This window comes from Mustelus asterias, chromosome 1 (genome assembly GCF_964213995.1).
Source record: "Mustelus asterias chromosome 1, sMusAst1.hap1.1, whole genome shotgun sequence".
In the NCBI taxonomy this organism is placed as follows: domain Eukaryota; kingdom Metazoa; phylum Chordata; class Chondrichthyes; order Carcharhiniformes; family Triakidae; genus Mustelus; species Mustelus asterias.
Window position 1 is genome coordinate 131,298,135 of NC_135801.1, and position 23,439 is coordinate 131,321,573.

The 23,439-nt window shown below is 42.1% G+C and overlaps 1 protein-coding gene and 1 pseudogene across 1 annotated transcript in view; one reads left to right on the top strand and one right to left on the bottom strand.

Moving 5' to 3' along the window:
• The window catches only part of ankrd55 (ankyrin repeat domain 55), a 109,270-nt gene extending 86,219 nt beyond the window's left edge, over window positions 1-23,051 (top strand). Inside the window, exons 11-12 of the mRNA XM_078239754.1 lie at window positions 16,688-16,789; window positions 22,758-23,051. Of these exons, the coding sequence (XP_078095880.1) occupies window positions 16,688-16,789; window positions 22,758-23,032 (377 nt within the window). The 3' untranslated portion in view covers window positions 23,033-23,051. The remainder of the gene's footprint in view (window positions 1-16,687; window positions 16,790-22,757) is intronic.
• On the bottom strand, window positions 11,208-11,862 carry LOC144497584 (NADH dehydrogenase [ubiquinone] 1 beta subcomplex subunit 8, mitochondrial pseudogene; annotated as a pseudogene).
• Window positions 23,052-23,439: the final 388 nt, after the last annotated feature.

The window sequence follows — 23,439 nt, forward strand, 5'->3', positions numbered from 1 at the left end:
AGGGCTTAGTTATGAGGAGAGATTGGGTAAACTGGGGTTGTTCTCACTGGAAAGATGGAGGATGAGGGGTGACCTAGTAGAGGTGTATAAAATTATGAAAGGCATAGATAGGGTGAACGGTGGGAAGCTTTTTCCTAGGTCAGTGGTGACGTTCACGAGGGGTCATAGGTTCAAGGTGAGGAGGCCGGGGGGAGGGTTAACACGGATCTCAGAAGGACGTATTTTACACAGAGGGTGGTGGGCGCCTGGAATGCGCTGCCGGGCAAGGTGGTGGAGGCGGACACTGGGAACGTTTAAGACTTATCTAGATAGCCACATGAACGGAGTGGGAATGCAGGGATACAAAAGAATGGTCTAGTTTGGACCAGGGAGCGGCGTGGGCTTGGAAGGCCGAAGGGCCTGTTCCTGTGCTGTATTGTTCTTTGTTCTTTTGTTCTTTGTATCCAACAATTCCTGTGGTTAAACGTTTCCACTCCATCTGACAGCATCATCATAAACATTTGGGATTGATGTGCTCAATTCACTACCCATGATCACACACAAGTTGAATGCAGCAAGTGTGGAATCATTTTTGTTCTGGTACAGGGCAGGGTTCGCATTTGGCGTGACAAAGCAATGTGCATTGCCTTCAACCTTGCAGCCACTAATAATGCAGACCTTGTCCTGCTATGAGGGTGCAGTTGTGGGAGCAGCAGGTAGCATATTAAAGTGGGGAAATCCTTCCTGAAATGTAGATATTTCACAGATATTTTCATTGCTGAGATGAGGACAATAGTTCCCTGAATACCTTGGGGGTGATATGTCCTTTCGCTGAGAGCAACATCCAGAAGAAATCAACCAGCAAATAATTTAAAGTGGGCAATGATCCCTTGACATAATGCTGCTAAAGGGTCCTATCAGCTCCTACAGTTTTAACCATATACTGCATTCATGCTATATTTAGCAGGAAATGCTTTGTACACATTTAGAACATAGAACAGTACAGCACAGAACAGGCCCTTCGGCCCACGATGTTGTGCCGAGCTTTATCTGAAACCAAGATCAAGCTATCCCACTCCCTATCATCCTGGTGTGCTCCATGTGCCTATCCAATAACCACTTAAATGTTTCTAAAGTGTCTGACTCCATTATCACTGCAGGCAGTCCATTCCACACCCCAACCACTCTCTGCGTAAAGAACCTACCTCTGATATCCGTCCTGTATCTCCCACCACGAACCCTATAGTTATGCCCCCTTGTAATAGCTCCATCCACCCGAGGAAATAGTCTTTGAATGTTCACTCTATCTATCCCCTTCATCATTTTATACACCTCTATTAAGTCTCCCCTCAGCCTCCTCCGCTCCAGAGAGAACAGCCCTAGCTCCCTCAACCTTTCCTCATATGACCTACCCTCCAAACCAGGCAGTATCCTGGTAAATCTCCTCTGCACTCCTTCCAGCGCTTCCACATCCTTCTTATAGTGAGGTGACCAGAACTGCACACAATATTCCAAATGTGGTCTCACCAAGGTCCTGTACAGTTGCAGCATAACCCCACGGCTCTTAAACTCCAACCCCCTGTTAATAAAAGCTAACACACTATAGGCCTTCTTCACAGCTCTATCCACTTGACTGGCAACCTTTAGAGATCTGTGGATATGGACCCCAAGATCTCTCTGTTCCTCCACAGTCTTCAGAACCCTACCTTTGACCCTGTAATCCACATTTAAATTTGTCCTACCAAAATGAATCACCTCACATTTATCAGGGTTAAACTCCATTTGCCATTTTTCAGCCCAGCTTTGCATCCTATCTATGTCTCTTTGCAGCCTACAACAGCCCTCCACCTCATCCACTACTCCACCAATCTTGGTGTCATCAGCAAATTTACTGATCCACCCTTCAGCCCCCTCCTCTAAGTCATTAATAAAAATCACAAAGAGCAGAGGACCAAGCACTGATCCCTGCGGCACACCGCTAGCAACCTGCCTCCAATCCGAAAATTTTCCATCGACCACCACCCTCTGTCTTCGGTCAGACAGCCAGTTACCTATCCAATCGGCCAACTTTCCCTCTATCCCACACCTCCTCACTTTCATCATAAGCCGACCATGGGGGACCTTATCAAACGCCTTACTAAAATCCATGTATATGACATCAACTGCCCTACCTTCATCAACACACTTAGTTACCTCCTCAAAAAATTCTATCAAATTTGTGAGGCACGACTTGCCCTTCACGAATCCGTGCTGACTATCTCGGATTAATCCGCATCTTTCTAAATGGTCGTAAATCCCATCCCTAAGGACCCTTTCCATCAATTTACCAACCACCGAAGTAAGACTAACCGGTCTATAATTACCAGGGTCATTTCTATTCCCTTTCTTAAACAGAGGAACAACATTCGCCATTCTCCAGTCCTCTGGCACCATCCCCGTGGACAGCGAGGACCCAAAGATCAAAGCCAAAGGCTCTGCAATCTCATCCCTTGCCTCCCAAAGAATCCTAGGATACATTTCATCAGGCCCAGGGGACTTATCGACCTTCAGTTTATTCAAAACTGCCAAGACATCCTCCCTCCGAACATCTATTTCCTCCAGCCTATTAGCCTGTAACACCTTCTCTTCCTCAAAAACATGGCCCCTCTCCTTGGTGAACACTGAAGAAAAGTATTCATTCATCACCTCGCCTATCTCTACTGACTCCATACACAAGTTCCCACTACTGTCCTTGACCGGCCCTAACCTCACCCGGCCCTAACCTCATATTTGCACAATATACTTTACTTAACACACATCTGCCACCATTCAATAACCTGGGAAATGAATCACTTGAAATTATGCTCTCACACTCCACTTTCCTCTTAGATTTTTACAACACAGAAGTACACACGCACATTGCACTTGAATGAGTATTGAGAGTATGTGACGTCATACTTTAAAAAATTGTCCATTAAATAAATAAATATGGCATTTCATGATAGAGGACATGATAATTTTTAATTTTTTGAAAAGATTTATGAATCCCTAGGTTTATAAGGAAGGTTAAAAGTGTCCAAAAGCAAAGCAGCAATAATACCTTTGTGCAGTCATTGGCAGGAATGTGGTTGGGATGGGTTTTCACCCACTTAATTGACCCTGCAGTGACCCCACCAAGTTTCAGGTGCAATGCAATTTGAACATTGTGGATGAGTTCCCAGCATTGTCAACACCTCTGTTTGGAAGCTTCTTTGAGGCAAAAAGATACTGCTGAAGAACTAAAACACCTTCTCCAGCTGAATGGGCCAGGCATCTGATAGATAGCAGCATCATTCCCATCAAATGTTGCACATGTGGCAGAGAGAAGGCAGGGACAGGTTGTTGTTGTTGCATTTTCATAACAGGTGCAGTCTGAGCGGATCTATTTCAGCATTCAGTTATCAAGAGATGAGCACCAGGTTAGACTAAACAAGATAAAAGCAAAAACTGCAGATGCTGGAATCTGAAACAAAAACAGACCAAACAAGTACCTGTAGGAATGCAATTTACATTCCAGCCACGCAGGCAGTACCTGGGAGAAGTGCAAGGCTAGACTGAAGAAGTCACACATTTGTGCCATGTGGAACCAAAGAGGAAAGTTTTGATTAAAATTATGGTATCACTAAAGTTGTAGGCAGTGTTTTGGGTAAGGCTTAGGAGAAGGAACTTGTATTTATACTCCTATACTTAAATACTCTTGTGATAAAAACAAACCTTCCATTAGCCTTCCTAATAGCTTATTGCACCTGCATGTTAACCTTCAGTGACTTATGGACAAGGACACCCAGGTCCCTTTGTACATCTACACTTTCTAATTTCTTAACATTTACGAAATACTCTGCACATTCTGTTCCTTCTACCAAAATGGATTACGTCACATTTTTCCACATTATATTCCATCTGCTATGTTCTTGCCCACTCGCTAACTCTATCCAAATCCTCCTGTGCCACTTTACATCTTCCTCAAAACACACATTCCCGCCTAGCTTTGTATCATCCATGAACTTAGAAATATTAGTCCCCACTTCCAAATCATTGATATATATTGGGAAAAGTTGGGGCTCAAGTACTGATCCCCACTATTGTGGTAGCCCACTAGCCACAGCCTGCCAACGTGAGAATGACCCATTTATTCCTACTCTGTATTCTGCTTGTTAGCAAATCCTTAATTTATTCCAGTATATTGCCTCCGGTCCCACGTACTTTTATTTTGCTAATCAACCTCCTTGGGAGACTTTATCAAAAGCCTTCTGAAAATCCAAATATACCTCATCCAAATTCTCTCCTTTATTTCCCCTAGTCCCTTGGATTTCTACATCTGGGAGATTTCCTGTATCTTCCTTAGTGAAAACAACCACAAAGTAATAATTTAGCTTCTCTGCCATTTCTCTATTCCTCCTTATGAATTCTCCTGATTCTGCCATTAATAGACCCGTTTTTGCTTAAGCCAAATGCTTCCTTTTTACTTACTTTTAGAAGCTTTTACAGTCCATTTTTACATTTTTTGCTGGATTGCGTTCGTATTCTAGTCTCCCTTTATCAGTTTCTTGGTCTTCTTTTGCTGTATTTTTAAAAACCTCCCAATCCTCAGGTTTTCTACTATTTCTGGTAACTTTATAAGCCTTTTCTTTTAATCTTATACAGTCCTTAACGTTCTTTGTCAGCCACAGTTGACTGGCTAATTTTGTGTTTTTGCATCTCCAAAGAACGTATCGGTGCTGTAAGCTATGTAATACATCTGTTCAACGTTAACCCCCAAGACGTTGATGTGCCATTGAATGTCAAGAAGCGATGGTTAAATTCTCTTTCTTTCTGGAGATGGTCATTGCCTGGCACATGTGTGGCATGGATGTTATTTATCACTTATCAGCCCAAGCCTGGAATGTTGTCCAGGTTTAGCTGCCTATGAGCACAAATTCACAAAGTCATGCAGCATACAAAATTGAAAGTCGTGAAATGGAGAAATCCCAAACATGAACATTTCCTCTACCTTGGGAGCTACTCTCATCTGAGGCTGCTATCAATGTGGACAACCAACGTCATATCCAATCCTCGAGTGCCACCTTCCGACACCCAAGGATGAGACTCTTTGACAACAGCAACATTCATGCTGACACCAAGATCCTCCTGTACAAGGCAGTCATCCTCCTAACTCTTCTATATGTCTCAGAAACTTGGACCACGTACAGATGCCACCCCAAGACCCTGGAGAGGTACCATTAATGCTCTCTGAGATGGATTCTCCGTATCAGCTGGGAGGACTGGCATATTAACATCAGCATCCTTGAAGGAGCTAAGAACACCAGCACCAAGGCCATGATCATCCGAAACCAACTCCGCTGGGTTGGCAATGTGCTTAGGATGTCAGAGTCCCAACTGCCAAAGCAAATGTTCCTCATCCAGCTCAAGGAAGGCTCCTGAATAAGGGAAGGATAGAGGAAGGACTTCAAAGACACCCTGAAGGCTTACCTCAAGAAATGCAACATAAACATCAATGCCTGGGAGACCCTTGCTCAGAAGGGACCTACTTGGAGGAATCTCCTAACTGAAGGGACACAATTCTTCGAGGACACTCAGCGGCAAGAGGAGGCCTGGAAAAGGAGCCTGAGAAATGAATACCAATATTATCAGCGATCTGGAGTCCAAGGACCAAATCCACCTCCCGGAAATACCTGTGTGTAGTCGAAGAAGTGGCTATAGGATCAGGTTCATCAGCCACACAAGAACCCACAGAGCCTATGACCAGTAACAAGGAGCTTGTTAGGTGGATCACCGAAAAGAAGAACATTGAGATGGATAGAAAACTTGTTGGCAGATTGGAAACAAAGAGTAGGGATAAATGGGCCATTTTCCGAATGGCAGGCAGTGACTACTGGGGTATCACAGGGAATGGGGCTAGGATCCTAGCTATTCACAATGTATATTAATGATTTAAATAAGGGAACTAAATGTAATATCTCCAAAATTACAGATGACAGAAAGCTGCGTGGGAGGGTGAGCTGTGAGGAGGGTGCAGAGATGCTTCAGTGAGATTTGGACAAGCTGAGTGAGTGGGTAAATGCATGGCAGATGCAATATAATGTGGATGAATGTCCGGACATCCACTTCAGTAACAAAAACAGGAAAGCAGATTATTATTTGAATGGCTATAAATTGAGAATATGCAACGAGGGCTTGGTGTTCCTCGTACACTAGTCACTGCAGGTGCAGCAGGCAGCAGAGAAGGCAAATGATATGTTGGCCTTCATAGCGAGATAATAGAGTCATAGAGGTTAACAGCATGGAAACAGGCCCTTCAGTCCAACTTGTCCATGCCGCCCCATTTTTAATCCCTAAACTGGTCCCAATTGCCTGAGTTTGGCCCATATCCCTCAATACCAATGTAACTGTCTAAACACTTTTTAAAAGACAAAATTGTACCCGCCTCTACTACTACCTCTGTCAGCTTGTTCCAGACACTCACCACCCTCTGTGTGAAAAAATTGCCCCTCTGGACCCTTTAGTATCTCTCCCCTCTCATCTTAAACCTATGCCCTCTAGTTTTAGACTCCCCTACCTTTGGGAAAGGCTATTGACTATCTAGCTGATCTATGCCCCTCATTATTTTATAGACCTCTATAAGATCACCCCGCAGCCTTCTACGCTCCAGAGAAAAATTTCCCAGTCTATCCAGCCTCTCCTTATAACTCAAATCATCAAGTCCCGGTAGCATCCTAGTAAATCTTTTCTGCACTCTTTCTAGTTTAATAATATCCTTTCTATAATAGGGTGACCAGAACTGTACACAGTATTCCAAGTGTGGCCTTACCAATGCCTTATACAGCTTCAACAAGCCGTCCCAACTTCTGTATTCAATGTTCTAACCAATGAAACCAATCATGTCAAATGCCTTCTTCACCACTCTGTCCACCTGTGACTTCACTTTCAAGGAGCTATGAACCTGTACCCCGAAATCTCTTTGTTCTATAACTCTCCCCAACGCCCTATCATTAACTGAGTAAGTCCTGCCCTGGTTCGATCTACCAAAATGCATCACCTCGCATTTACCTAAATTAAACTCCATCTGCCATTCGTCAGCCCACTGGCCCAATTGATCAAGATCCCATTGCAATCTAAGATACCTTCTGGGTGTCATCTGCAAACTTACTAACCATGCCTACTAAATTCTCATCCAAATCATTAATATAAACAACAAATAACAGTGGACCCAGCACCGATCCTTGAGGCACACCACTAGTCACAGGCCTCCAGTTTGAAAAACAACCCTCTACAACCACCCTCTGTCTTCTGTCATCAAGCCAATTTTGTATCCATTTGGCTACCTCACCCTGGATCCTGTGAGATTTAACCTTATGCAACAACCTACCATGTGGTACCTTGTCAAAGGCCTTGCTAAAGTCCATGTAGACAATATCAACTGCACTGCCCTCATCTACCTTCTTGGTTACTCCTTCAAAAAACTCAATCAAATTTGTGAGACATGATTTTCCACTCACAAAGCCATGCTGATTGTCCCTAATCAGACCTTGCATCTCTAAATGCCTGTAGATCCTGTCTCTCAAAATACTTTCCAACAACTTACCCACCACAGATATGAGGCTCACCGGTCTGTAGTTCCCAGGCTTTTTCCTGCAGCCCTTCTTAAACAAAGGTACAACATTTGCCACCCTCCAATCTTCAGGCATTTCACCTGTGACTATCAATTATTCAAATATCTCTGCTAGGGGACCCGCAATTTCCTCCCTAGCCTCCCGCAACATCCTGGGATACACTTCATCAGGTCCCAGGGATTTATCTACCTTGATGCACTTTAAGACTTCCAGCACCACCTTCTCTGTTTTATGTACACTCCTCAAGACATCACTATTTATTTTCCAAGTTCCCTAACATCCATGCTTTTCTCAACAATGAATACTGATGAGAAATATTCATTTAGGATCTCACCCATCTCTTTTGGATCCGCACATAGATGACCTTATTAATCCTTAAGAGGTCCTACTCTCTCCCTAGTTACTCTTTTGCCCTTTATGTATTTGTAGAAACTTCTTGGATTCTCCTTTGCCTTATCTGCCAAAACAATCTTGTGTCCTCTTTTTGCCCTCCTGATTTCTCTCTTAACTCTACTCCTACACCCTCTATACTCTTCAAGGGATCCACTTGATCCCAGCTGCCTCTGCATGTCACATGCCTCCTTCTTCTACTTGTCCAAGGCCTCAATATCCCGAGTCATCCAGGATTCCCTGTTTCTACCAGCCTTGCCCTTCACTCTAAGAACAGGTGTTTTGTGTCGGTCTTCACAGTGGAAGACACAAATAACATGCCAGAAATTGATGGCAGGAAGGCTATGGCAGATGAGAACGTAGAAATTATCATTATCATGAAAGAGGTAGTGTTGGGCAAGTTAATGGGGCTAAAGATAGACAAGTCTCCTGGTCCTGATGGAATGCATCCCAGGGTACTAAAAGAGATGGCGGGAGAAATAGCAAATGCACTAGTGGTAATTTACCAAAATTCACTGGACTCTGGGGTAGTTCCCGCAGATTGAAAAACAGCAAATGTGACGCCACTGTTTAAAAAAGGAGGTAGACAAAAGGCAGGTAACTATAGGCCGGTTAGCTTAACTTCTGTAGTAGGGAAAATGCTTGAATCTATCATCAAGGAAGAAATAGCGAGACATCTGGATATAAATTGTCCCATTGGTAAGACGGGGGTGCAGAGGAGATTCACTAGTTTGATTCCGGAGTTGAGAGGGTTGGCTTATGAGGAGACTGAGTAGACTGGGGCTATACTGATTGGAATTCAGAAGAATGAGGGGAGATCTTATAGAAACATATAAGATTATGAAGGGAATAGATAAGTAGAAGCAGGGAAGTTGTTTTCACTGGCGGGTAAAACTAGAACTAGGGGGCATGGCCTCAAATTAAGGGGAAGCAGATTTAAGACTGAGTTGAGGAGGAACTTCTTCACACAAAGGGTTGTGAATCTGTGGAATTCCCTGCCCAGTGAAGCAGTTGAGGCTACCTCATTGGATGTTTTTAAGGCAAGAATAGATAAATTTTTGAACAGTAAAGGAATTAAAGGTTGTGGTGAGCCGGTGGGTAAGTGGAGCTGAGTCCACAAAAAGATCAGCCATGATCTTATTGAATGGCCGAGCAGGCTCGAAGGGCCAGATGGCCTACTCCTGCTCCTAGTTCTTATATTCTTACGTTCTTACCTGTCTAGTACTAGGATTAGTGACACTGCTGTTACTATTTAATGTGCTCTCTTGAACTTCTGTGCTGTCCTCAATCTTCTCTTCTGTCTCGCTACTGCTTTGGGTCCCACCCCCCTGCCGAACTAGTTTAAACCCTCCCGAGTGGTTCTAGCAAATCTTCCTGCCAGGATATTAGTCCCCCCTCCAGTTCAGGTGTAACCTGTCCCTCTTGAACAGTCATGATGTGGAGATGCCGGCGTTGGACTGGGGTAAACACAGTAAGAAGTTTAACAACACCACTGTGTGTGTCGCGAAGGCCGCCTTGGAGAACGCTTATCCGAATATCAGAGGCCGAATGCCCGTGACCGCTGAAGTGCTCCCCAACAGGAAGAGAACAGTCTTGCCTGGTGATTGTCGAGCGGTGTTCATTCATCCGTTGTCGCAGCGTCTGCATAGTTTCCCCAATGTACCATGCCTCGGGACATCCTTTCTTGCAGCGTATCAGGTAGACAACGTTGGCCGAATTGCAAGAGTATGTACCGTGTACCTGGTGGATGGTGTTCTCACGTGAGATGATGGCATCTGTGTCGATGATCCGGCACGTCTTGCAGAGGTTGCTGTGGCAGGGTTCGCGACACACGACAGCGCAGAGTCGCTGAGCAGAAACTGATAGCCAAGTTCCGCACACACGAGGACGGCCTCAACCGGGATATTGGGTTCATGTCACACTATTTGTAACCCCCACAGTTGCCTAGAACTGCAGAGTTTCACTGGCTGTCTTGTCTGGAGACAATACACATCTTTTTAGCCTGTCTTGATGCTCTCTCCACTCACATTGTTTTGTTTCTTAAAGACTTGATTAGTTGTAAGTATTCGCATTCCAACCATTATTCATGTAAATTGAGTTTGTGTCTTTATATGCTCTGTTTGTGAACAGAATTCCCACTCACCTGAAGAAGGGGCTTAGAGCTCCGAAAGCTTGTGTGGCTTTTGCTACCAAATAAACCTGTTGGACTTTAACCTGGTGTTGTTAAACTTCTTACCCTCTTGAACAGGTCACCCCTTCCCCGGAAGAGATCCCAATGATCCACAAATCTAAATCTCTGCCTCCTGCACCAGCTCTCAAGCCATGCATTCATCTACCTAATCTTCCTATTCCTACTCTCACTACCAAGTGCCACCAGTAGTAGTCCAGAAATTACTACCTTCGAGGTCCTGCACTTTAGCCTTCTGCCCAACTCTCTCTATTCGCACTTCAGGACCTCATCCCTTTTCCTACCTATGACGTTGGTACCAATATGTACAACGACTTCTGACTGCTCACTCTCCCCCTTAAGAATGTCCTGCAACCGCTCAGAGACGTCCTTGACCCTGGCACCAGGGAGGCAACACACCATCCTGGAGTCTCGATGATTCGAGTACAGAAGCAGGGATGTCTTGCTGCAATTATACAGGGTCATGGTAAGCCACATCTAGAATATTGTATGTAGTTTTGGTCTCCTTATCTGAGTTCTTACTATAGAGGGAATGCAACAAAAGGTTTATCAGACTGATTTCTGGAATGATGGGACTGACGAGGAGAGATTGAGTCGGTTAGGATTATATTCACTGGATTTCAGAAGAATGAGGCTGTCTCTGTATTGTCCTAACCAGATTAAGGGTCATGGGTTTTAACAGAAAAAAAACATGGTTTGCACATATAGATTCAAACAATGCAACAGTTCCTATTCAAGAGCTGCTCTCTCTGCACTGCAGCATACAAAACTGAAAGTAAAATAGCACAACCCTAATGATGTCACCAAATCATGTGATCAGCTCTTAAAGCAACCTGCACCTTTTTAAAATATAAAACATCCCTCCCTCTTCTGTTGACATGACAGCAAATTACAATGCTGTTATACATAGGATCAATAATACTCCAGACGCAGTATTTTGCATCATTTAATCATTATACATAGTCAACAAGAAAGTTGATCAGGACATCTATTCCTCTTTGATTTAATATTCAGTTATTCATTATCCAGACATTAAAAATTATTCACTGTACAGAATAAGAGACCATTTCCAAAATGATCTGCACCTTCGAATCAGACAGGGAAAATTGGTTATATTTTATAATTGTGCACTTCAGGCTGCTCTTTGTCAGGTGCTCCTCCATTCTCCAGGTACAGGTTACTGTAGGGATATTGTTTAGGAACCACAGGCTGATATGAAGAAAATACCTCCCCAACAAAGGACATGAACAGCATCAAACCTACAAAGCCACTCAAGATTTTGACTATAGTATTCCAATCCACAGGATTTGAAGATGTGTCCACACGATTCCAAATTAACATGTCAAAATCCCAATGCATCAGTTCACCCCAGCTTCATTGCAGGTCAGGCTTTGCCCAGATGTACCACGGATCTCACTCTTGCTGCGGCTGGTTCTGTAGTTTTGAGTAGTCACCAAATCCCATTCCATCGTCAGGATACGGCTCATAATCTTCCACCCTCATATTATACTTTTTTGCTGCTATCTCTATTTCCTCTGTTGTTCTGGGATACGGACCTGGCAACATGTCCTTAGGAATACCAAAGGCAGCCCTGAATCAGGCCAAAATCCCCACCAGCTGCAGGCTCTTCCTTAAGCCTCTGCTCAAAGAGCGAAGCCAGCACCCACTCAGCACCATGTCCCTTCACCCCACCTCACAACGTCTATTCTCCTCTGAACCACAGAATCTCTACAGTGCAGAAAGAGGCCTTTCAACCAATCGAGTCTGCACTGATTCTTTGAAAGAGCATCTTACCCAGGCCCACCCTTTCACCTTACTCCCATAACCCCCACGTTTATCATGGCTAATCCACCTAAACTACACATCTTTGGACACTAAGGAGCAATTTAGCATGGGAAATCCACCTAACGTACACATCTTTGGATTATGGGAGGAAACCTGAGCACCCAGAGGAAACCCACACAGAGACAGGGAGAATGTGCAAACCATGCTACCGTGCAAAGGGACCTGGGGGTCCTTGTGCATGAGACGCAAAAGCCCAGTCTGCAGGTACAACAGGTGATCAAGAAGGCAAATGGGATGTTGGCCTATATTGCGAGGGGGATAGAATATAAAAGCAGGGATGTCTTGATGCACCTGTACAGGGCATTGGTGAGGCCGCAGCTGGAATACTGTGTGCAGTATTGGCCCCCTTATATGAGGAAGGATATATTGGCATTGGAGGGAGTGCAGAGAAGGTTCACCAGGTTGATACCGGAGATGAGGGGTTTGGATTATGAGGAGAGGCTGAGGAGATTGGGTTTGTACTCGTTGGAGTTTAGAAGGATGAGGGGGGATCTTATGGAGACTTATAAGATAATGCGGGGGCTGGATAGGGTGGAGGCGGAGAGATTCTTTCCACTTAGTAAGGAAGTTAAAACTAGAGGACACAGCCTCAAAATAAAGGGGGGTCGGTTTAAGACAGAGTTGAGGAGGAACTTCTTCTCCCAGAGGGTGGTGAATCTCTGGAATTCTCTGCCCACTGAGGTGGTGGAGGCTACCTCGCTGAATATGTTTAAAGCGCGGATGGATGGATTCCTGATCGGTAAGGGAATTAAGGGTTATGGGGATCAGGCGGGTAAGTGGTACTGATCCACGTCAGATCAGCCATGATCTTATTGAATGGCGGGGCAGGCTCGAGGGGCTAGATGGCCTACTCCTGCTCCTATTTCTTATGTTCTTAATGTGCAAACTCCACATAGATAATCACCCAAGACCAAAATCAAACCTGGGTCACTAGTGCTGTGAGGCAGCAGTGCTAACCACTGTGCCACTTCGGTTGTGTACAACATTGTGGAATTTGGCTATCTTTGACTCTAGAAGTATGATTTGGAACTTCAGTAGACATTTCTTCTCTTGGAACTAATTCTGTATCATTCTTACTCGGTGCACTAGCATAGACACAATCATCAAGCAATTCAGATTGAACTAAGTCTTCTGTAGCAGTAATCACAACACTAGGGACAAAAGACATTGGTTCTTCTGGAGATGATTCTGAGAAATCATTTCAGGATGGCAACAATTATTCAGCGTGGCATCACCAAACTAGTTAATCTTCGGTTTGAACCGTGTAAGAAATTGGACCTGTTTTTTCTAAAACTATGACTGGTATCCATTTCTTCTCACTCATGGCATAATTACGTGTTAATACTTGATCTCCTTGTCGAAATGAGCATTGTTTTGTCCTCACTTAACATCTAGCAACTTGAGATTATTGCTTAAGCTCTACCATCTCTGAAGTTTCTAGAGGTAATAACAAATCAAATGTAGTTCTTAACTTTCTTTTTAAGTGTAATAATGCAGGTGAACTTTGGGTAGTCAGGTGAATAGTGTTTATATAAGATGCTAAAAAGCTAGTCACACGACATGATAATGAACCTTGCTCTTTGAAAGCTTTTAAAGAATGTTTCAAATTATTATACAAATCTTTCAGCTGATCTATTGGTTGATGGATGATAAGGTGCAGATTTTATATGTCGAATACCATTTACTTTGAGATTTTCAAATTCATGTGAAGTAAACTGTGAACCATTATCACTAACAATCTGTTCTGGTTTACCAAATCTTTCAAAATTTTCATCAAGTTTTTCAGTGGTTTGTTCTGATGTAGCAGATATCATGATAATTTCTGGCCACTTTGCGTGTGCATCAATTATAACTAACAACATGTAACCCTCAAACAAACCAGCAAAAGCTACATGTTGCCATGGCATTTTAGGCCAATCCCAAGAATATAAAGGAGACAACAGTAGCATATTTCTTATTCATGCACAGGATTGACACTGTCCCACGTTTTCTTCAATCTGAGTATCTAGGCCGGCCACCAAAAATAACGTGTTAATTCCTTTATCCAGACTATACCAGGATGACGCTCAGGTAGTTGTTCAAGAACTCTTCCACGCAGATTAGGAGAAAAGATCACCCAGATTCTCCACAATAGACCCGCACCTTGGAAGGTCAACTCAAGCTTTCTTGACACATATGATTTCAAATCAGGATGCGTTCCAGCTATTGTTCCTTTCAATATATTGAATTCCTTTCATCACCTTATCCACCATGGATTCATTTCTGTTATGTTTCTGAATTTGAGAAGCTGTCACAGGCAAATGATCTACCAGCGAAAAAGAAAGAATATTAGCAAAAGTAGTTTGTGATATCTGCTCAATAGGTAAAGGTAAGTGTGATAATGCATCAGTATTAGCATGGCACTCTGATTGATGATACATTATATCATATGAACGTGCAGATAAGATCAGTGACCATCTTTGCAACTGACTAGCAGGTAACAACAGTTTTCATTTATATTGCCCAAAAATAGTAGTCAACGGTCAATAATGTGAAATGATGACCATATAAATAATGATGCAACTTTCGTATACTGAAAATTATACTCAATTCTTCTTCTTCTAGCTGAGCATAGTTCGATTCAGCACTAGCCAAAAAGATATTGGTAATTTTTCTCCTGAAGGCATAATATCTGAAACTACTGCCCCTACTCCATTAGGTGAAGCACGCAAGCAAGCAATAGTTGTAGCTTCGGATTAAAATCAGCCAATAGTTCAGACTTTTGCAAAGCATCTTTGACATTCTTGTATGCTTTCTCATAGTCTGTTGTTCAGCCCCATGACTGTTTCACACATAGTAAATTATGCAATGGCTTCAATAATGTAGATAAGTTAGGAACAAATTTGCCATAATAATTTACAAATCCTAAAAAGGACCTCAATTGCATCTCATTCGTTGGACATGGTACTCCTAAAATAGTGTCCATCTTTTTAGGTGTTTGACTGATGTCTGGAAAAAGTCACACTTTTCTTTCTTGATACATAGACCATAGTGCTTGAAGACATTCAAATGTTGCTTCTAAATTATTCAAGTGCTCTTGTTTACCGGACCTTGTAATTAGACTATCATCCAGGTAACACTGTACACCAGAGAGACCACTTAAAATCTGACCCATCAATCTTTGGAAGAGGGCCGATGCAGATGTTATTCCAAAAGGCAATCTTTTATAACAAAAAAATCCTTATGAGTAACAATGGTAAGCAATGATTGTGATTCCGCAACTACATTCATCTGTAAATATGCCTGTGAAAGATCAATCTTGCTGAATTTCTGCCCGCCCGATAACCCAGTATTTAAGCAGAATGTGCAGTAGATCTGTTTTAGCATCAACCAATCTGTTGAGAGCACTCCGGTTAAGCTTTATCCTCTCCAACCATGATCACTCAAATAGAACTGGTAAATCACCACAGGCCACATGGAGAGGCAACTCTGCTGTTTGTCCACTCAACTCTACATTGACCATGAGGTAACCTTTTAAGGGAACGATCCCTTCTGTGTATGTTCTCAAAATCAGATCAGCTGGTTGCAAAGGAAAATGCTTCATCTTTTGTTGATCTATAGTCTCAGGAATCAAAGGTACAGCAGCACCAGTATCAACCATCATCCTGATATGTTGTCCACTTAACTTCAGAATCACCCAGAATCTAAGTGATTCACCCTGTATGAATATGGTGCTCAGTCAGCATTCTTAATCATATTTCTGGGCATTCTCTTTTTCAGTCATAAATCTTTTCTTCCATGTTGCAATTTATTTTGTAGAAGGTAACTAGTTCTCCTTCTTGAAGGTACCCAGATTCTTCTTCTGAATGCTCTTCTCAAGGTCAAGCCCAACAAGCTTTTGCAATGTGACCCATTTTACCATAATTCTTGCATTGACTATCCTTGCTCCAGCATTCACATGCTGAATGGCCCATTTTGGCACATCTGTGATATTTTTGATTTGATTTATTACAGTCACATGTAGTAGTATACAGTGAAAAGTATTGTTTCTTGCGCGCTACACAAACAAAGCATACCTGTTACAAGTTGAAATTTTCCAATTGTGACAACAGCGGTAAGAAAAGATTTTGAGGAAGCAATTAAAAAACACAGTAATTTAAATGGTGAACTTTTGCTGTATCCCTTTAAATAATTGTATGGTATACTATGTTGTGTACTGATAGTTCTTTCCATGTGTAATCTGCTTTTGTTAAATCTTCTGTCTCATGAGAACAGGTCGGATACATCTCTGCAATGCACTGGAGAAAGAATTTTCTGTACAGATATGCACTCACTCATTTAGTACACGTAATCACTCACTCACTTAGTGGGTACATGCCACAAGATTTGGAAATCAACAATGGATTTTCACATGAACCTTTCCTGGTATTAGTATTGAGGTAATTAGACATGTTAGTCACACAGTTTTTTAAATTAGCTTACTTTCTAACTTGGACAATTCATGTGTTCCCAAATCAATGTCATTGAGTAGCTTGATTAGTCTGCTCCTAGTGGCACAGAAGTGAATCTAACTTTTAAAAATTCTAAATGAAAATGGATACTTGTCAGTATGACGATATTGAGAATATACACTGACCTACATCCTTGTTATACATTATATATCCCCTTTTCTCTGTAGAAGTAAATGTGCAGCAAGAACTCCTTGAGAAAATAAAAATACAAGATTCAATCCCAGCACGGTCCTTCCTAGCTCCAATTGCTGACTATTGTGCTCGTAAATGTAAGTGATTATTTATAAAGTTGTTCCTGCAAATCATCTTAGTAAAGTCTAATCATATTTGATAAGTTCTGTATGACTTTTGTTTTACATTTTCATGTCAACATTTCTCTGTTCCATAATTCCATTAGCATGCACACAAAATGTGATTTCTCATTTCACACTCATTCTTTTTCATTAAGCTACTGAAAAGAGTAATGTCACCCCATTTGTATTAATTGGTGTTAATAGATAAATGATGATTTGGTATTTTTGGTATTAATATATGGAACTGTTATCACAATTGTTGTTATACTTGTAATGAGGAAATTCCATATTTGGAGTATATTTTTATTCTCATTAAGGTAAAGAATATTAGTATCAAAGAATAAAATGCTTTCCAATTCCACTCCCTCCCAGGTTAGACTTGAAAAAAATCTGCTACAGTGTAAACATCCCTTCATTAATTGGCCACTAATGGGTCACCCTATTCTCCAGCCATCCTCCCATTAAATTTTTCACAAGTCAGGAGTGGGCAGGCAGGCTGCCCACAGGATTTTGTATGCCCCCACCTTCAAACCCACCAGCGGGGAGCATAACATCCAGCCCATTGAATCATAAGGTGGTTATAGCACACAAAGAGGTCATTTGGCTTGTGTTCCTGCCGGCGTTTGCAACAGAAACTCAGCTAGATCCACTCTTTTTTTTAAATTAATTTATGGGATATTGTTGTTGCTGGCTAGGCCATTATTTATTGCCCATCCTTAGGTGCCCTTGAGAGGTTGGTGGTGAGCTAACTTTTTGAACTGCTGCAGTATATATGATGTGGGTACACCCACAGTGCTGTTAAGAAGGGACTTGACTTTGACTCAGTGACAGTGAAGGAATGGCGATACACTTCCAAATCAGGATGATGAGTGCTTGATGAGGAATTTCAGGTGGTGGTGTTCCCATGTGTTTACTCTTTTCCTTCTTGATGATAGTAGTCATGGGTTTGTAAAGTGCTGTCTAAGCATCTTAGTGAGTTCCTTGATGACTTCCTGCCATTTCCCTGTAATCCAGCAAGGAATCTTTAAAATTATGAATGGGTTGGACAGGAATGATGTGGAGAAAATGTTTCCACTTGTGGAAAGATCCAAGATTAGAGGCCATAAATGCAAGATAGTTCCTAATGAATCCAATAGGAAAATAAGGAGAAATTTATTTGCTGAACAACTTCTTGTTGGTCATGCCAGTGGGATCTGCTGGTCCCACCAATGGTGCAACCCTGCCGCAGGTTTCCCGGTGGCATGGGGGTGGATTCAATAGGAAATCCCATTGACTGTGAATCTTGCCCTGGATGTTTTGAAAAGGAAACTAGACAAGGAAAGGGATTAGAAAGGTATGCTGAAAAGCTTAAATGAGGAAGTTGTAAAGGAAGGAGCTTTCAGAGGAATATAAACATCAGTACAGACTAGTTGGTCAAAATGGCAGGTTCCATTATGTATATTTTATACATATGTCTAATGTGATCTATCCTAACTTTAGATTCTAAAGCTCATAAGAGCCCCTGCCTTTATTTCCCACAGCAATCACTCTTGTGGTCACTTTGAGATTGCTACTTAAAGGTGGCACGGTGACACAGTGGTTAGCACTGCTGCCTTACAACACCAGGGACTGGGTTCGATTCTAGCATGGGGTTACTGTCTGTGTAGAGTTTGCACTGTGTCTGCATGGGTTTCCTCCGGGTGCTCTGGTTTCTTCCCACAGTCTAAAGATGTGCATGTTAGGTGGATTGGACATGCCAATTGCCCTTTAGTGCCCAAAAGTTTGTAGATTATGTGAATTAACCATGGTAAACGTGTGGGGTTATGGGGTTAGGTTGGAGCCATGGGCCTGCGGAGAGTTGGTGCAGATTCTATGGGCTGAATGGCCTCCTTCTGCACTATAGGGATTCTATGGTTTAAGCCAATTCAAATAGGAGATCTTGGCTGGAATTCTCCGACCTCATCCACAGCTGGGAGTCTCCAGTCCCGCTGCAGTGAATGAAGTTTAGGCTGAGTGCCAAATTCTCTGTTCTCGTTTGCAGTGGTGACAGGGCAAATGAGATCAGAGAATCTGACCAAACTTGTTTTACACTGGTCCCTTACACCTAGTAGAGAGAAGACCTACATCCCATTAGTCTGGGTGGATTCAGAGTAACAGAATCTATTGCCCAATCTCCAAGGAAACTTCGCCACGTCATACTGGTCATTTTTGTAACATTCAAATTTCTAATATTGAAAGTGAAGCTCATTAAGATTTCCAGAGAAGTGAGTTGCTTATAAACTGTATTCAATGTTGTTAATTATTCTGACTCGAAATTCCAAACTTTTGCAAAATTATATTTTATCTTTTATACTTTAGATATTTTTTGGCTTATATTTTCATTTCAACTCAAACGTTTAATACCATATATTTAAATGGAGTGTCAAACTCCAGCTTATCACAAAATAAACAGGCAAACCTTTTTTAAGAGGCTGAATCAATGATATAAATCTAAATTAAAATGAATAATTAATATCTGCAAATAATCTACCATTTTCTGCTTACAGGCTGGATCAAATACAGTATTTATGTATTCATTGAATGTTTTTTCATCATTTTCATTCACTGCATAAAATTTCATGTAATAGTGGTAATCTAATAATTGCAATATAGAGAAGGAAAAAGCAAGTTTGTGACCTTATTGTCATATTTGACCCTAAGATGAGCTTCTGGCCACATAAACATACCATCACTTGGGCCACTTAATTTTACCTCCATAACATTAGCAACTTCAACCCTGTCTCAGATCATCTACTGCTTAAATCCTCACCTATATCTGTATTACCTCTAAACTTGGATATTCCAACGGACTCCTGGCTGACCTCCCACATTCTACTCTCCTTAAACTTGAGGTTATCCAAACCTCTGTTGTCTGTGTCCTAATTCATACCAAGTCCCTTTTCACCCATCAACTCTGTGGTAACTGACCTAGACTGGCTTCAGGATAAGCATTGCATTGGTCTTTCCAAAACCAACCATGGTGTCATCCTCCCCACCTCTAATCTCCTCTAGCCCCACAATCCTTTGAAATATCTACACTTCTCTATTCGGGCCTCTTGAGCATCCCTGATTTTAATTACCTCATCAATGGTAGCTGTGCCTTTACCTCTGAAATTCGCTTCTTGAATGCCACTCCCTCTCCACCTCTCCTTCGTCCTTTAAGACATTCTGGCCTGAATTTTACACTCCCTCTCCCAGTGGGCTTTGAGGCAAAGGGGCAGCATGAAATTGCATGGACGGGATTCCCTCCAGGATTCCACACCACAATCTGGAAGTAATTTTACGATAGGCCAGGCAGGACTTTGGGGAAAAAGCCCAACTTTGCCTCAATTAAGGCCTTAAATGGCTACTTCAGGGCTAGGTGGAGGACACCTCCATTGGGAGTCCCCTTCTTACTGGGGTTACCCTCCCCTGAAGGAATAGACACCCCCGACCGCACTTACCCCACCTCGACCTGTCTCCCAATCACCTCCCTTGCAACACCCCTCACAGGAATCCCCAACACTCCCCTTCCAGGGGTCGCTGCAAGACTTCCATCCAAGTGAGGATGGAATGCCTGCCTTTTGTCAATCAATGCTTGTTAGAGTGTAAAATGGCAGTGTAAAGTGGGCCTGTTGGAGTTGGTGGGGATGTGATGCTCCAGACATCCTAAAATTTCATCCGCCCTAATATGTCCTTGTGTCACTCCGTGTCAAGTTTTGATTTACAATGCTCCTTGAAGTGACTTGGAACATTTTACTACATTAAAAATGTGATATAAAAACAAGTTGTTGTTGTTGATAAGCACTGGCACTTTTGTGCAGTTGACATTAACTTGTCTTTAGGAGAATAGAGAACATAAGAAATAGGAGCAGAAATAGGCCATTCAGCCCCTTGAGCCTGCTCCCCTTTCAATAAATTATGGCTGATCTAACTGTAACCATAAGTGCACTTTCCTGCCTGCCCCCTATGACCCTTGATTCCTTTGTCAAACAAAAGTCTACCTATGCCTAACTCAGCCTTGAACAGATTCAATGCCCCAGTCTCCACTGCTTGCTGGAGCAGAGAATTCCAAACACTAACAATCCTCTAAAAGAAGAAATCCTCCTAATCTATGTTCTAAATAGGAGACCCTTTATTTTTGAACTGTGCCCCCAGTTCCAGATTCCCCTATGAGAGGAAACATCCTCTCAGTGTCTACCCTGCCATGCCCCATCAAAATCATACACATTTCAATGCGATCACCTCTCATTTTTCTAAACTCCAATGAGTGTTGGCCCATCCTTTTCTTATAAGACAAATCCCTCATCCAAGGAATCAGTCTAATGAACATTTTCTGACATGCTTCCAATGCAAATATGTCCATTCTTAAGTAAGGTGACCAAAACTGTACACAGTACTTTAGGTATGGTTTCACCAATAATTTATACAGTTGTAGCAAGACTTCCCTACTTTTATAACCCGGTGGTGGGATGTTATGGCCTAGTTTGTTTCAAAACCATAAAATCCCACCCAAGGTCAATGGACCTTTCCATTGTTTGTCCTCGCGCACTCTGGTGCCTGCACCAGGCGGGGCAGTAAAATTGAGGCCCACTTCTCTTGCAATAAATGCCAACATCACATTTGCCTTCCTAATTACTTGCTGTCCCTGCACGTTGACTTTTTGTGATTCATATACAAGGACACCCAGATTCTTCTGTATATGCAGCGTTCTTTCTCCATTTAAATAACATCCTGCTTTTCAATTCTTCCTGCCAAAGAGAAATTTTACCACAATATACCCCATCTGCAAATTTTTTGCCCACTCGCTTAACCTATCCTTTTGCAGACTTTCTACATCTTCCTTACAACTTGTTTTCCTACCTATCTTCATATTGTCAGCAAATTTGACTACAATAGGTCCCTTCATGCAAGTAATTAATGTAGGCCGTAAATAGCTGAAGCCCCATCACTAATCCCTGTGGCAATCCAGCAGTTACAGTTTGCCATCCTGAAAATGACCCATTTATCTTGACTCTCTGTTCCCATTTGTTATGATGTGAAGTCTTATAGGGCTATGGGGAGAGAGCGGGTAAATGGAGTTGAAATCAACCATGATTGAATGGTGGAGTGGACTCGATGGGCCGAATGGCCTTACTTCCGCTCCTATGTCTTATGGTCTTATGGTCTTATGGAAGATGCCGGCGTTGGACTGGGGTAAACACAGTAAGGAGTCTAACAACACCAGGTTAAAGTCCAACAGGTTTATTTGGTAGCAAACGCCACTAGCTTTCGGAGCGCTGCTCCTTCATCAGATGAGTGGGAGATTTGCTCATAAACAGCAAACAGGGCATATAAAGACACAAACTCAATTTACAGAATAATGATTGGAATGCGAGTCTTTACAGCTAATCAAGTCTTAAAGATACAGACAATGTGAGTGGAGAGAACATTAGCACAGGTTAAAGAGATGTGTATTGTCTCCAGACAGGACAGCCAGTGAGACTTTGCAAGTCCAGGCAAGTTGTGGGGGTTACAGATAGTGTGACATGAACCCAAGATCCCGGTTGAGGCCGTCCCTCTCCCCTGACAAAGAAGCAGCGCTCCGAAAGCTGGTGGCGTTTGCTACCAAATAAACCTGTTGGACTTTAACCTGGTGTTGTTAGACTCCTTACTGTGTTTTCCCATTTGTTAGCCAGTCCTCTATCCAGGCTAATATATCACTCCCAACACCATAATCTTACCTTCTATGTGGCACCTTGTCAAATACCTTTTGGAATTCCAAATATACTACATCTACTGGTTTCACTTTATCTACCCTGCTTGTTCATATCTTGTATTGTCTACAATTCTGTTTTAACTATCACTTGCCTGAAATGATTACCAACATGCAGGGGAAATAGGTTTTCTTAAAAGAAAGTTTGAAATATAACTCTGTTAAAAATTAAATTATTTCTCTTGACTGTAGGTAATCTGCCATCTGACAGCATGTCTCAGAATATGAAAAAGTTCAGATCTCTTCCTCAGACTTCTGTAAGGACTACTGCATTGAATCTCCTGCCACCACGTCCATCCAGATTGCAAAGGGAAAAGATTAGCCAAAACCAATCCTTTCTGCCAGTTATGTCAGGTGATTCACTGAGAACCAATCGTGTACTCCCTGCAATCCCATCTCAGAAGAAAGGTACTCATTCAGAAGGCTTATCCAAATGTGATACCAAACCGCAGCACAACAGCCAATAAATATAGGAATGTAAATAAAAAATGCATTTTTTACAACAATTTATGAAACTGAGTAAATATTCAGATAGCTTTCTTTAGCAACTTTTGCCTTTCATTTTCAAACAAGGCGGTAAGTTTTTTAATGCATTTTATATTTTGAGACTGCAGTGCTTATTTTGTTAAAATGCAAGAAGTTCTTGTGGAAGCGTCATTTGCATGCCAAACGTAATCAGTCTATATTCAAAATAGTATACTTGTGCTATATGTACCTTTAAACTATTACTTTTCTCTACATAAGTTTTTCAGGCGCCAATGTTTCTAAACATAGAAAGCATTTGTTTGAAACTGTAGTTCATGGCAGCTCTTTTCTAAAGCATTTATTAAAAGTAGTTGAGAATGCTTGCATTTTTAGAAGAGGAGAAAATGCT